At 43.7% G+C, this 12794-nt stretch overlaps 2 protein-coding genes across 2 annotated transcripts in view; both read right to left on the bottom strand.

Moving 5' to 3' along the window:
- Positions 1-604: 604 nt before the first annotated feature.
- LOC311102684 (ovarian cancer G-protein coupled receptor 1-like) lies at positions 605-8844 on the bottom strand. Its single transcript, XM_084144055.1, has 2 exons — positions 8583-8844; positions 605-2980 (listed from the first exon to the last, which is right to left on the bottom strand). The coding sequence occupies exon 2, from the start codon at positions 2878-2880 to the stop codon at positions 1798-1800; it is 1083 nt and encodes a 360-aa protein (XP_084000181.1). The 5' UTR covers positions 2881-2980; positions 8583-8844; the 3' UTR covers positions 605-1797.
- A 340-nt stretch (positions 8845-9184) lies between these two features.
- LOC311102682 (protein Daple-like) overlaps positions 9185-12794 on the bottom strand; it is a 103401-nt gene continuing 99791 nt past the window's right edge. Inside the window, exon 32 of the mRNA XM_084144053.1 lies at positions 9185-12455. Coding sequence (XP_084000179.1) covers positions 11478-12455 — 978 coding nt within the window. The 3' untranslated portion in view covers positions 9185-11477. The remainder of the gene's footprint in view (positions 12456-12794) is intronic.

Below are 12794 nucleotides of genomic sequence, written 5' to 3'. Positions count from 1 at the left end.
TCCAGCAGGACAATGACCCTAAGCATACTGCTAAAGCAATACTCGAGTGGTTTAAGGGGAAACATTTAAATGTCTTGGAATGGCCTAGTCAAAGCCCAAACCTCAATCCAATTGAGAATCTGTGGTATGACTTAAAGATTGCTGTACACCAGCGGAACCCATCCAACTTGAAGGAGCTGGAGCAGTTTTGCTTTGAAGAATGGGCAAAAATCACATTGGCTAGATGTGCCAAGCTTATAGAGACATACCTCAAGAGACTTGCAGCTGTAAATGCTGCAAAAGGTGGCTCTACAAAGTATTGACTTTGGAGGGGTGAATAGTTATGCACGCTCAAGTTCAGCTTTTTTGTCTTATTTCTTGTTTGTTTCACAATAAAAAATATTTTGCATCTTCAAAGTGGTAGGCATGTTGTGTAAATCAAATGATACTTCCAGGTTGTAAGGCAGGGTTCTTCAATTCCGGTCCTGGAGGGCCGAAACACTTCTGTTTTTTATTTCTACCTGGTAGTTAATTGCACTCACCTGGTGTCCCAGGTCTGAATTAGCCCCTGATTAGAAGGAGAGGATGAAAAACAGAGGTGTTTCGGCCCTCCAGGACCGGAATTGAAGAACCCTGTTGTAAGGCAACAAAATAGGAAAAATGCCAAGGGCGGTGAATACTTTCTCAAGCCACTGTATGTGTAATGAAGTAGTAAAAACATTTGTACATCTTTACTACGTTAAGATTGTGGACTGTACAAACTTGTTGGATGCATTTGCTGTTTGTTTTGGTTGTGTTCCAGATTATTTTGTGCCCAATAGAAATTAATTGTAAATAATGTAGTGTCCTTTTGGAGTCACTTTTATTGTAAATAAGAATAGAATAGGTTTCTAAACACTTTTACATTAATGTGGATGCTAACATGACTACACATAGTCCTGAATGAATCATGAATTATGATGAGTGAGAATGTTAGAGGCATAAATATCATAACCCCACGACATGCTAACCTCTCACCATTACAATAACAGGGAAGGTTAGCATTTTTGGTGGGGTATGACTTAAAATCCAAAGTGCTGGATTACAGAACCAAAACAACAACAGAAATTGTCACTGTCCCAATACTTCTGGAGCTCACTGTTTGTATGTATTTTTGTTTATGCTCTCCACACAGTGTAATTTATGATTCTGAGTTGAGGAATCCTTTACATACCCCTGAAACTGTGAGCAATTCACAGATATTGAGCAGCAAGAATCTAACCCTAACCCAAGAATCCCAGAGGACCTACGATAGAGATAAGTTAGGTAATAAGTAAGAGATACGTTAGGTCATGTGTTGATATGTCTGAGCTGTGCTGATAGGTATGAAGTCAGTCACTCCTGAAATCACCTTCTGGGATTTAAAACCCTGAGAATTAATATGAAATAATGTGATGAGCGATAGAAACATTCAAATGTTGCAGGAAGAAATCTGCCAGCCTATACAGAGATAGTTTTGAACTCAGGCTTATACACAAGGCAGCATCATGTATACACGTGTCCTGCACATGTTAAAGCAAAATAGAACAAGTTGTAAAATTAAAAACAAAAAAACATTATATTGATATGTATATTGACGTATACCTTATAACACTGTTATAGCACTGCTATAACACGTTTGTTATGACATCATCTCATTGCAGAATGTTCCATGTCACTGTCAGTATTTTTCCTCCATCCCTCTTATCCAAATCTGGTCCCAGCTCCTAGACTACTATTCAAGCATCTTTAGGTCCTTCCAAAGAGCTTTATAAAACCCTTGTATTATTTATATTACTGCTAGATCATCTGGTTCTGTGTCAGCGGTGTGACGGTTGTTGTCCCCTTCTCGTTGAAGGTGTCCACCTCGTTGGAGTCTGTCCCCGTGGCGGTGACAGAGCTGTGCTGTCCCCTGTGGTAGCAGCAGCAGAGGGCCTGGGTACAGGCCTCCTGGGCCTGCTGGATCCCCTGCTGGGCGCTCTCACTGACGAAGCAGTACAGCACTGGGTCGGCCACACAATTGAAGCTGGTAAGCAGCAGGGAGAAGTGGTAGTAGTTGAAGATGCTGATGATGAAGGGGCAGTCCCTCTCAAAGACGGTACGCAGCAGCAGGAATACGTGGTACGGAGAGAAACACACCAGGAAGATGACGATGGTGCTGGTCACCAGGTGCTTGATGCGGGTCTTCTGGGCGCTCTGAGTGCCCGTGCTCTTTCCGACCGCCCGCAGGACTCTGAAATATGACACGGACAGGATGCCCAGGGGGAACAGGAAGCCAACGGAGAAACGGTAGTAGTTAATTGGGTACTCCCACGGCTGCATGGGGTAGTGCTCAAAGCAAACCGATTGGTTGGTGCGGTCAGTGCTTAGTTCCTTGTGTCTGAAAAAGACCACACCCACAGCAATCTCTTTCAGCCAGATGAACGTGCTGGCCAACGTAGCCGCCCGCATGCTCCGGAATGCTGTAAAGTGGAACGGGTACACCACGGCCAGGTAACGGTCTATAGAGATACAACATAAGAACCCAATACTAATATAGATGTTTTCATAGAGCAGGAAGCCACACAGTTGGCACAGCCACTCCGCTTGGCTCCAGTCATCTCCCTGGAAGATGTACTGCAGCCAGAGAGGCAGCGAGGCCAGGTAGAGGAGGTCTGACACGGTCAGGTTGAGCAGGTAGACCCCCAGCTCGTTCTTGGCTCTCAGCTGCAGCCAGGCGTGGTAGAGGGAGAAGGCGTTGGTGGGCACGCCGATCAGAAGGACCAGGATGTAGGCTCCAGAGAACAGGTACTGATGGATCTCATGGCTGATGGTGCAGTTAATGTAGTCCGACCCAACCTTGGACATGTTGATCGTCATGGCAGACATGGCCCACATCCACATGCCATTTTCCTTTCTGTTAGTAGTAGCACCCACACACTACCAGGCTGTGAGACCCATGGTTAGGTTGATTCAACACAAAGGCCATTCCTCCCACTCAGCTCTGGAAGACAAAAACAAAAACAAATAAATATCACATGAGGAAAGGAAGTTGTGGTCCTGAAATGAAAATACATACAATGAGAGTAATCTGATAGAATGATATAATTAGGCATGGACTAAGAACAAGGCTTCACCAGCAGACTGTGACAATCTTAACTCAACTGGAAATAGCGATGGCCACTCACATCTTGAAATAACATACCAGTATGTTACAGTTGCAACTAGTGGCAAGCTTTACTCAAAATAGAGGCATCTTTCCTTATTATAAAAGTGTGCAAAAATACATTGGCAGTACACACATACTACTCCCACTGCAGTATTCAGACAGGAAATCTATTGTAATATCAATATAATTCAATGATGTCACATCTGTGAGGTGTTTGGAATCAGGGTGAAGTTACTACTTTATGTGTATCCGCATAGCTTCTCTATTTCTGCTGTGTGTGTTTTGTGTTCCCCCACAACCCCCAGACCTCCAATTAGAGTGATTCTCCTGTTTTGCTGTGAGGGACCTCAGGAGGACTGAGGAGATCAGGTAACAGTTTTCCCCACTATCTCAGACTATGGCTATGTCCTGATTTTCCAACCATCTCCTGAAGTGTGTACTTGCACACTTTCTTGCATTAATTTAGCAATGGTGGAAACTCCCTCCTGCCAATTCTTACACCAATCCCATGCTTTTAAATCCATGACGGGGAGTGTGCAAGTGCACACTTCAAGAGAAGGGTGGGGAATTCAGACATAGCCTAGCACTCCACAACAGACCTCCAGGACAGAGAAGAGATCAAGATAACATAGTCCCAGTCATGACTTCACAGCTTCTCAGAAGAGCCATACGCTCTTTTGTAAAAAAAAAAATTAACCCCTGAATGATAAGCCTATTGAAAACAATGTATATTATACCTGCGTAGTAATGTTGTAATTACACGAGTAACAACATTGTAAAAACATTCATTGTGTGACCATGATTAAAATACAGGACATTGCTCTGTTCAGGCATGATGAATCCCACTCCAGCTGGTGTGATTTCCCTAGAGCTTTTGCTGTTCTATGTGAAATTACCTCTGGTTCATCACACAGGCAGACACATCCAGGTGAGGTCTGCGCTCTACTAGCTGGCCTGGCCTACATAAACTCAGCAAAAAAAGAAACATCCCTTTTTTCAGGACCCTGTCTTTCAAAGATAATTAAGGTCACAGTTATGAAAACTTAGGACACTAAAGAGGCCTTTCTACTGACTCTGCAAAACACCAAAAGAAAGATGCCCAGGGTCCCTGCTCATCTGCGTGAACGTGCCTTAGACATGCTGCAAGGAGGCATGAGGACTGCAGATGTGGCCAGGGCAATAAATTGCAATGTCAGTACTGTGAGACGCCTAAGACAGCGTTACGGGGAGGCTGGACGGACAGCTGATCGTCCTCGCAGTGGCAGACCACGTGTAACAACACCTGCACAGGATCAGTACATCCGGACATCACACATGCGGGACAGGTACAGGATGGCAACAACAACTGCTTGAGTTACACCAGGAACACACAATCCCTCCATCAGTGCTCTGACTGTCCGCAATAGGCTGAGAGAGGCTGGACTGAGGGCTTGTAGGCCTGTTGTAAGGCAGGTCCTCAACAGACATCACCGGCAACAACGGTGGGCACAAACCCACCGTCGCTGGACCAGACAGGACTGGCAAAAAGTGCTCTTCACTGATGAGTTGCGGTTTTGTCTCACCAGGGGTGATGGTCGGATTCGCGTTTATCGTCGAAGGAATGAGCGTTACACCGAGGCCTGTACTCTGGAGCGGGATCGATTTGGAGGTGGAGGGTCCGTCATGGCCTGGGGCGGTGTGTCACAGCATCATCGGACTGAGCTTGTTGTCATTGCAGGCAATCTCAACGCTGTGCATTACAGGGAAGACATCCTCCTCCCTCATGTGGTACGCTTCCTGCAGGCTCATCCTGACATGACCCTCCAGCATGACAATGCCACCAGCTACACTGCTCGTTCTGTGCGTGATTACCTCCAAGACAGGAATGTCAGTGTTCTGCCATGGCCAGCGAAGAGCCCGGATCTCAATCCCATTGAGCATGTCTGGGACCTGTTGGATCGGAGGGTGAGGGCTAGGGCCATTCCCCCCCAGAAATGTCAGGGAACTTGCAGGTGCCTTGGTGGAAGAGTGGGGTAACATCTCACAGCAAGAACTGGCAAATCTGGTGCAGTCCATGAGGAGGAGATGCACTGCAGTACTTAATGCAGCTGGTGGCCACACCAGATACTGACTGTTACTTTTGATTTTGACCCCCCCTTTGTTCAGGGACACATTCCATTTCTGTTAGTCACATGTCTGTGGAACTTGTTCAGTTTATGTCTCAGTTGTTGAATCTTATGTTCATACAAATATTTACACATGTTAAGTTTGCTGAAAATAAATGCAGTTGACAGTGAGCGGACGTTTCTTTTTTTGCTGAATTTAGGTATCGATTTGCCAGGCCTTGCTACCAGGTGACTAGTGAGCCTGCTAACAGCCCTATGCATGTAACCTTGGCAACCTAAACTGGAACTACGAAGGCTGAATATCAGAAATACAAGACAGTCAATACAGAGGGAGGACGGCACGGTGACCATGGAAACAGGACACAAAATAATAATAATGTATTAAAGTTTTATAGTGCTATTCATTAGATCAATAATCTCAAAGCGCTTTAAAGCAACACAAAAAAGACACGAAATTGACTGTAGAATCATTTTTGATCATGTTCCACCTCTGTTGCCAAGGTGTACTGTACTCATGCCTGGAGTAGTAACATGTGCTGCTGAAGAACAAGGAGCTCTCATCTCAAATCAACATTATGATAGTCAAGAATGTAGTGATGAAATATTAAAATGCATCATTACCCTCACAGGTCCTTCCTACATTGTGATATTATTCCATAATGAAAATGTCCAGAGTTACTCTGCTCTTACTTTTGTCCTCATAACCTCAGGTCTGAATAGGCCCATGTGCAGATGGAGATAAGTCAACATAAAACCATAAACAATCACCACCGATACTGATGAGTGTAGCAAGGGGTGTGTTCAGTAGGCAGCAAATGTTTTGAAGCAGAGTGAAAAAGGGAGGTACTCCCTGAAATTATCCAATTACAAACATACATTATTATTTTGTAATCAGATAACATGTAAATGATTACATGTAATAGGTTACTCCCCAACCCTGGTCATAAAGAGGACTGTAGGTCAGGGACTCTTGAAAGACTGGACAATCTGATGTTTTTTCCCACAAATATTTTCCTTAATTTTAACATTTGAAATATATATTTTTGATAGACCAAAGTATCAGCTATCACACCATGTAACACCACAACCTCATTATTAACTTTTTTCATAAAATGCAACTAACTGGATTTGTCAACTCTGTCAGACACCATAAAAGGCATTTCATTTTTACAATTATTGCCCAACAAGTTGAAAGGCCTTGATTGTTTAATTCTAACGTTTGATTATTTAAATATGTAATACAAAATCTCCAAACGTATTTTTGTTTTGTTTTATAGCACTATTAAATGCTCCAGGGCTAATTTAGTTAGCATTTTGGCATGTTTTTCTACATTTAGAAAATAAAACATATATAAAGCAAACATTATACCTTAGGTCTAGCACAGCAAATACTTTAATAGTTTAAGCATCTGTTGCATAACAGTGATTCAAATATTTTTTCTGAATATTGACAAAAACTTTCTGAAGGGGGTTAGCCATCAGTGAAGGAGTTGACAAGCCACTGACAGAGTTGATAAGATACTCAAAACAGACATTTTTGCCTCTAAAACTAAAAGTTCAATACAAACATTTGTAAAATATGGAAAATGATTCATTTGAGAATCCATAATAACCATTATTAGAATCTATCAGGCAGATGGAGTTGCCAGTTTATGCTTGTGACAGTGGTGATGCCAATATTTGTTTAAATCTATCAAAAGTAGAGAACTTTACAGACCATGGGTTGTCTTGTAGCACTACATGTAATGAGGACATGAATAAGGGGTCCTTATGGTATAGCTGACCCTGCTCATTCCTGATTAATTTAGTATTTTAGACAAATCTAACGGCATTGACAAAATCTCTAGACACATATTTTAGGAATCAGTTTTGAAATAAATATTATTTAAAGTCTGACAGGGCTATTGCAAGAAACGGCATAAGATAATTTTTCAGTTAATACCAATTATTGCCAGTTTTAAGAATTGTAAACACTTTTTTTTTGAAGAGTTTGAAATTGGGGATCCTTTGCTCCAGACAAGGACATTTCCTGGCATAGAGCCGACATGGAAATGAATAATATTAAAAGCATTTAGAAAATTCACAAAACAAATATTTTCCCTTATAACATTTAGGTAAATGTACATTTTAATCTCAAATAATGCAACTAAATCTATAAAAAATAAGTTTTCCCTGCCGGACAAGGAGTGTCCCGACTTTCAAGAATCACTGAGGTGCATATCCTAATTTAATAAAGACTGCAGACTACAAACATTACAGCACAATCAGACCTTGAGTTAATGTCTAACTGAAAGCACTCCTGTGAGTCGGCCATGAGTATTGAGATCCAATTCATGTCTGTTTAAATTCAGCGGTCTCTAATCGCCTTTCCAAGGAGCCACTTGCTTGAGGCGATTGTGTGAGAGTGGGAGTGAGAGTGGAAGTGAGAGTGAGTGAGTGAGTGAGTGAGTGAGTGAGTGAGTGAGTGTGAGAGTGAGAGAGAGACTAAGTCCAAATCAGTTCATAGCTCTTCGCCAGTCAACCTATTCATTCATAGACCAATGCACCGGAGACGAAGACCGGCACCCAACTATGGTAGCCTGAGGGCATTACTTGGCCCACTAAGAAAAACACCAAGTGACTGGGGCACCACAAGAAGAATGCATTGGCACATTGACTTATCCTCTTAGTTTGACTTCCTACTTCCAAGCCTACTTCTTGTCCTAAACTCACATAGAATAATTATTCCACCATACTCACTTGCAGAGGTATTGGACAATGAATGTCATCAACGAGGATAGTAGCCTAGCTTAATATTTTAAAAGCTAGAAAATGCATTACTGTTATTGATATTACTCACGTAACAATATACAAAATCCTTTCCAAACCTTGCACCTGTTATCGCATTGCTCTCCAAGCTGAAATCTGTCCAGAATATTTATACTGACTAAATACTGTCCACGCCACAGCATTCTGATTTCTTTCTTTCAGTATAGCCTACAGGATGTTTAATAAGATAATTGCATTAGAAGATGCTAAAATAGGATACATACAAATGTATGCTATAATATACACAATGTAGGCTATTTCCCTCAGACAACAAACACTGGAAAGCCTATTGTACAATTGCAATAGCACAGCATTTAGGAATTATTTGCAAAGATGGTGCATTTCAAACAATAGTTTTAAAAACCAATTAGAGCTACCAAGGCTTAGCCTATTAAATAAAACTCAAATACATTGAATGAGTGCGGCAATGGACTAGGCTTAGAATATACAGTTGACTAAATAAGGCACGTGTTAAACACCCAAAATGTGCGATATTATAAAGAAACGATATATTTTGTTTTTACCTTATCGCTCCACTAATAGGCTGCGCGCGCTCTGTCTGATGGTATGAGTCCATAGGTTCCTTGGTAGCAACTCTTGTCAGTGCTCTGAAGAAACAATCGCTTCTTTTTTTTACCAATCTGAAAGTAACGCTGCTGTATCACACAAGTGCCACTTTTTAGGCTACATCTGAGGAACGTCAGAGGCAGGCGGTCGCAAGCTCTTTCCCTCAGCGCCACAGAACAGATTCCCGAGAAATGTGTGGGAGGTGAGAAGAATATGAATCAAAACCACACTTTCATGATAAGAATGCTCGTTGCGCTAGTGCCTTTTTCGGTCAGGACATCTTCTTGAACTTCATCATCTATCATCATGTGGGTGTATTCCTTACCCGCCTCCTTCCAGTAAACTACACTCCTACTGTGTGTTTATTCATGCAATAAATGCTGGGACTGACCCTCTGATAATATTTTAACTTGCATCAGTTGCATGGTGTGGGTAATACAGGATAATACAATTGCATGACACAGACATTTCTTAACATGATGGTGACATTACCCTGACAATGGTCACACCATAGTCACACAGTAACAGAAATAGGCCTACAAAGACAGGCAGGAGAAACTACATTTTACAAAACTTTATTTAAAAAAGAATCCATTGTTTTTGGACAAAAAAGGTCTATGCATCTTCATCAAGTTATGAAAACAAATCACAAACATTTGCAATATTTTCATTTCAGTATCTTTGCACGTTGGTAGGTCTGTCATATAACTCCATAGGCATTTTTTAGTAGTGTTTGGTCACGATTATCAAAATCAAATCTGTCCAGTACACACAGAAACGGTGTACCAGCCTGACAAAACCTTAGACAACCGTACACATGGTGATGGAACACGTATTGTGCATAGAAAAGAGAGGAGGATACGTAGTCAGTTGCACAACGATGCATTCAACCAAAATGTGTCTTCCGCATTTAACCCAACCCCTCTGAATCAGCGAGGTGCAGAGGGCTGCCTTAATCAACATCCACGTCATCAGCGCCCGGGGAGCAGTTGTTGTTGGTGGTTAACTGCCTTGCTCAAGGGCAGAACAGCAGATTTTTCCACCTTGCCAGCTCAGGGTTCGGTTACTGGCTCAATGCTCTTAACCGCTAGGCTACCTGCCTAGGCCTGTGTGTGATCCACAGCAAACAGCTGATATTCCTCTTGGGAATGCTAAGCATGCCAACCTTTGATCAATCTGTTTGGAATCTGAATAGAACAAGTTGAAGGAAGATTTGAGTGCCAAATATTTTCATGCTCTATATACTATATAATACACTGTAATAGGCTGACTAGTCATTTACCTAATAGAGGAGTCTAATGAGGTTTTTATCCACTGGCTTTTTACTAATACAGAAAACGCATCAATACATTAAGAGAATGAGATGTTGTGCACAATTCAAAACGACACCACCCTTACAGTGAACCACACAGTCAACTTCACAACAAACTCATTTAGGTTAGAAGATAAAAACACACAAACAAGCAGACATAGTTTTGTCATTTGAGAGGAACATAATAAATTAATGGAGTCTTACTGCCATTTTAGAGCTGGGTAGCGCTGTAAAGCAAAATATACAAAACGTAATAATTCAAAACTAAAAAGACAAACTTTAATAGCCCCTTGTCGATAATGTCACTGATTAGTTTTCTGCAGTAAAATGTATCCAGTGTTCAGACACATATCTACTTATTTATCCTTGTCTTATAGTGCTCTTCGGAATGTATTTGGAAAATAAGATGTATTATATGCACATACAAGACATCAGACTGACAGTGTTCTATTGTATAGGGATCAGTTTTCTGGGAGCATTCATGGTGTTTAGTCATGGAGAACATTATATATTTAACTTTTTTATTCTTCAACCTGACCAGTGTCTCTGAAACTCTCATATTCATCTTTCTTCATTTCTCTCTCCTCTGTCCATCATCACCACCATTATGTAAATCATCTCCAAATCTCAGTCTTTCTTCATCTTCAACTCACTACATCTCCATAACTTCTCTCAATCCTTTCCTCCAGAAATTGTCCCCTCTTGCTACAAAAAGCCCTGCTTTGTCTCTCTTCGCGAGTTGGTCAGTCTGGTTTACCCTCCCTCTACGGTATATCTGCCTGTTTCGTCCTGCCTCGCATACACCAAAACAGATATGGGATGAATTACATGCTCCCCACAAGCCAGTTTCACTTTGAGATGAGATATACTCTCTCAAAAGCCCATAGTTTGGTCACCCACAGACGCAACAGAAAACAGCATGTTCAAAGTGGGAGAGGACCCATTTCCAGTAATGTGTCACTGAGGCTGTGTTGAGATGAACAAACACTGTCCTCAAGCTCCTAAAGATGGAGGACAGATGTTACCATGCAATTACTCTGGGAGTGGTCTTTCTCTCCATCCCCAAAATGGTAGTTTTTCAGATTCAGAATAGAACTCATTGGACAGGGCCAAACCCACTGTGCTGTGCATAAAGTGCACAGAGAGCAACCAGTGTTGTCCAATAGAAAAAAGTAAAGAAAAATACATTAATTGCTCTCTAGTGCTTTTGTCTTCCTCAAAGCATTCCTGTACCTGTTAACGTAACTGCGGCGCTGGCGGTCCCGAGTCCCATGCCCACGTCTTGGTCATGCAAATCAAATCAACCATATGTTTGCCAGCTGGGTACAGGCCCCTGTGGTATGGTGGTCTCTTTGGGGCAGCATTTCCTTTATGAAGCTTTAAAGCAGTTAGGAAGTTTCAAACGATCAGAAACAGAAAGGATGTGGTCCAGTACAGTGAGGACCAGCCTAGCGGTGCCAGACCAGACCAGGCATCCTGTGGTTTAGCAGGAAGAACAGTGTTTGTACAGTACTGAGGCTTGCCTCTACACTAACGGCTCCTAGACACAGCCGTACTCATACCACACAGTCTGAGGGTCGTTGTTGGGGTCTGGGGAGGCGCTCTTGGGGTGCTCCTCCGTGCTGCAGCTCAGCCCCCCTCCTCCTCCTCCCCCCACCTCCGGTTTCTTCAGCCTTGCCTCCCTGCGCTGCACCTCCTCATCCTGTGCCTCCTCCAGCTTCAGAGCCAGCACCGCCCTCACCGGTGTCACCATGGCAACCTCCCCACCGTGGTTCTTCTGGGGGGTGGGCTGTCCTTGTGGCTGCAGTCCGGAGCTGGGGCTGTTGTTCCTGGGGGTGGAGCCTGGTGTTGTTATCCCTCCGTAGCACTTGGGCTGCAGGGACAGGGAGGAGGAGTGGTGCTGGGGAGGGGCCAGGCTGAGTGGTTCCTCTTTGGGTGGAGCCAGAGACAGCCTGCGGGGGTCTATGTCCGAGGGTCCTGCTAACCTGGCAGACTGGGGGCGCTCCCTGGCCATGGCTCCAGTCCCAGGCCTCCTGACCACCCAATCCCCACCACCTCCACTGGGCGAGCCTCCTGCCTCCATGTCTGGCCGGTAGCTGTCTGGACCATTGGAGCGCAGCAGGTCAGCGGAGGCCAGGCTGAAGGTCCGAGACAGACTGCTGCTGCCCAGACCTCCTCCACAGGGTGCAAGGAGTCCCAGGGGTGAAGGCCGCCCCCCTGTCCCTAACCCGTTGCTGGCCCGGTTGGGTAGGGTCTGTGAGTGGGACTGGGGCGTGGAGGTGGATCCCTCTTGGAGCCGGACACTGGGCTTGACACTCTGGCCTGGTTTGGAGGTCCTGCCTAGCCCCTCACCAGCCCGGTGGAGGTCTGTGTCTCTCTTCACAGTGGGCGTGACATAGCTGGTGGGGGTCTTGGCTCCGTCTCTCAGAGGAGAGGGCCGGCAAAGGGTGGATCTCTCTCGCTCTCCTAATGGGTTGAAGTAGTCCGCCACCAGATCCTCCCGACTGCCCGTCTGTACCTGAGGGGAGGGAGGAGAAAAAACAGACACAGTACGTAGACAGATTCATCAAGGAAATAAACCCTTATCACCCAGGGAGGTAGTCCATCCAGAGCTATAACTCTCCATGCTGAAATTCCTGGATTACTGAACAGACAACATCGGACTGATCCAATCAGTGTTTGTTTAGATGGTGTCGGTTGTTAAACAGCATTAAAGATTCCCCTTCTCACTGCTAGCAGGGCTAACAGTCAATGAGCTGATAAGAAAACTAAATTTAAGAAATCCTTTTATAAACAAAGGGAAGTATTGATTTGGTCTTATCTACCCTGCACCATTAAGAATACCGGGACTGTGAGG

This window comes from Coregonus lavaretus (genome assembly GCF_964263955.1).
Source record: "Coregonus lavaretus genome assembly, chromosome: 27".
NCBI lineage: Eukaryota > Metazoa > Chordata > Actinopteri > Salmoniformes > Salmonidae > Coregonus > Coregonus lavaretus.
Note: the sequence above shows the minus strand (reverse complement) of the source record. Positions and strands in the feature narration are given on the sequence as shown.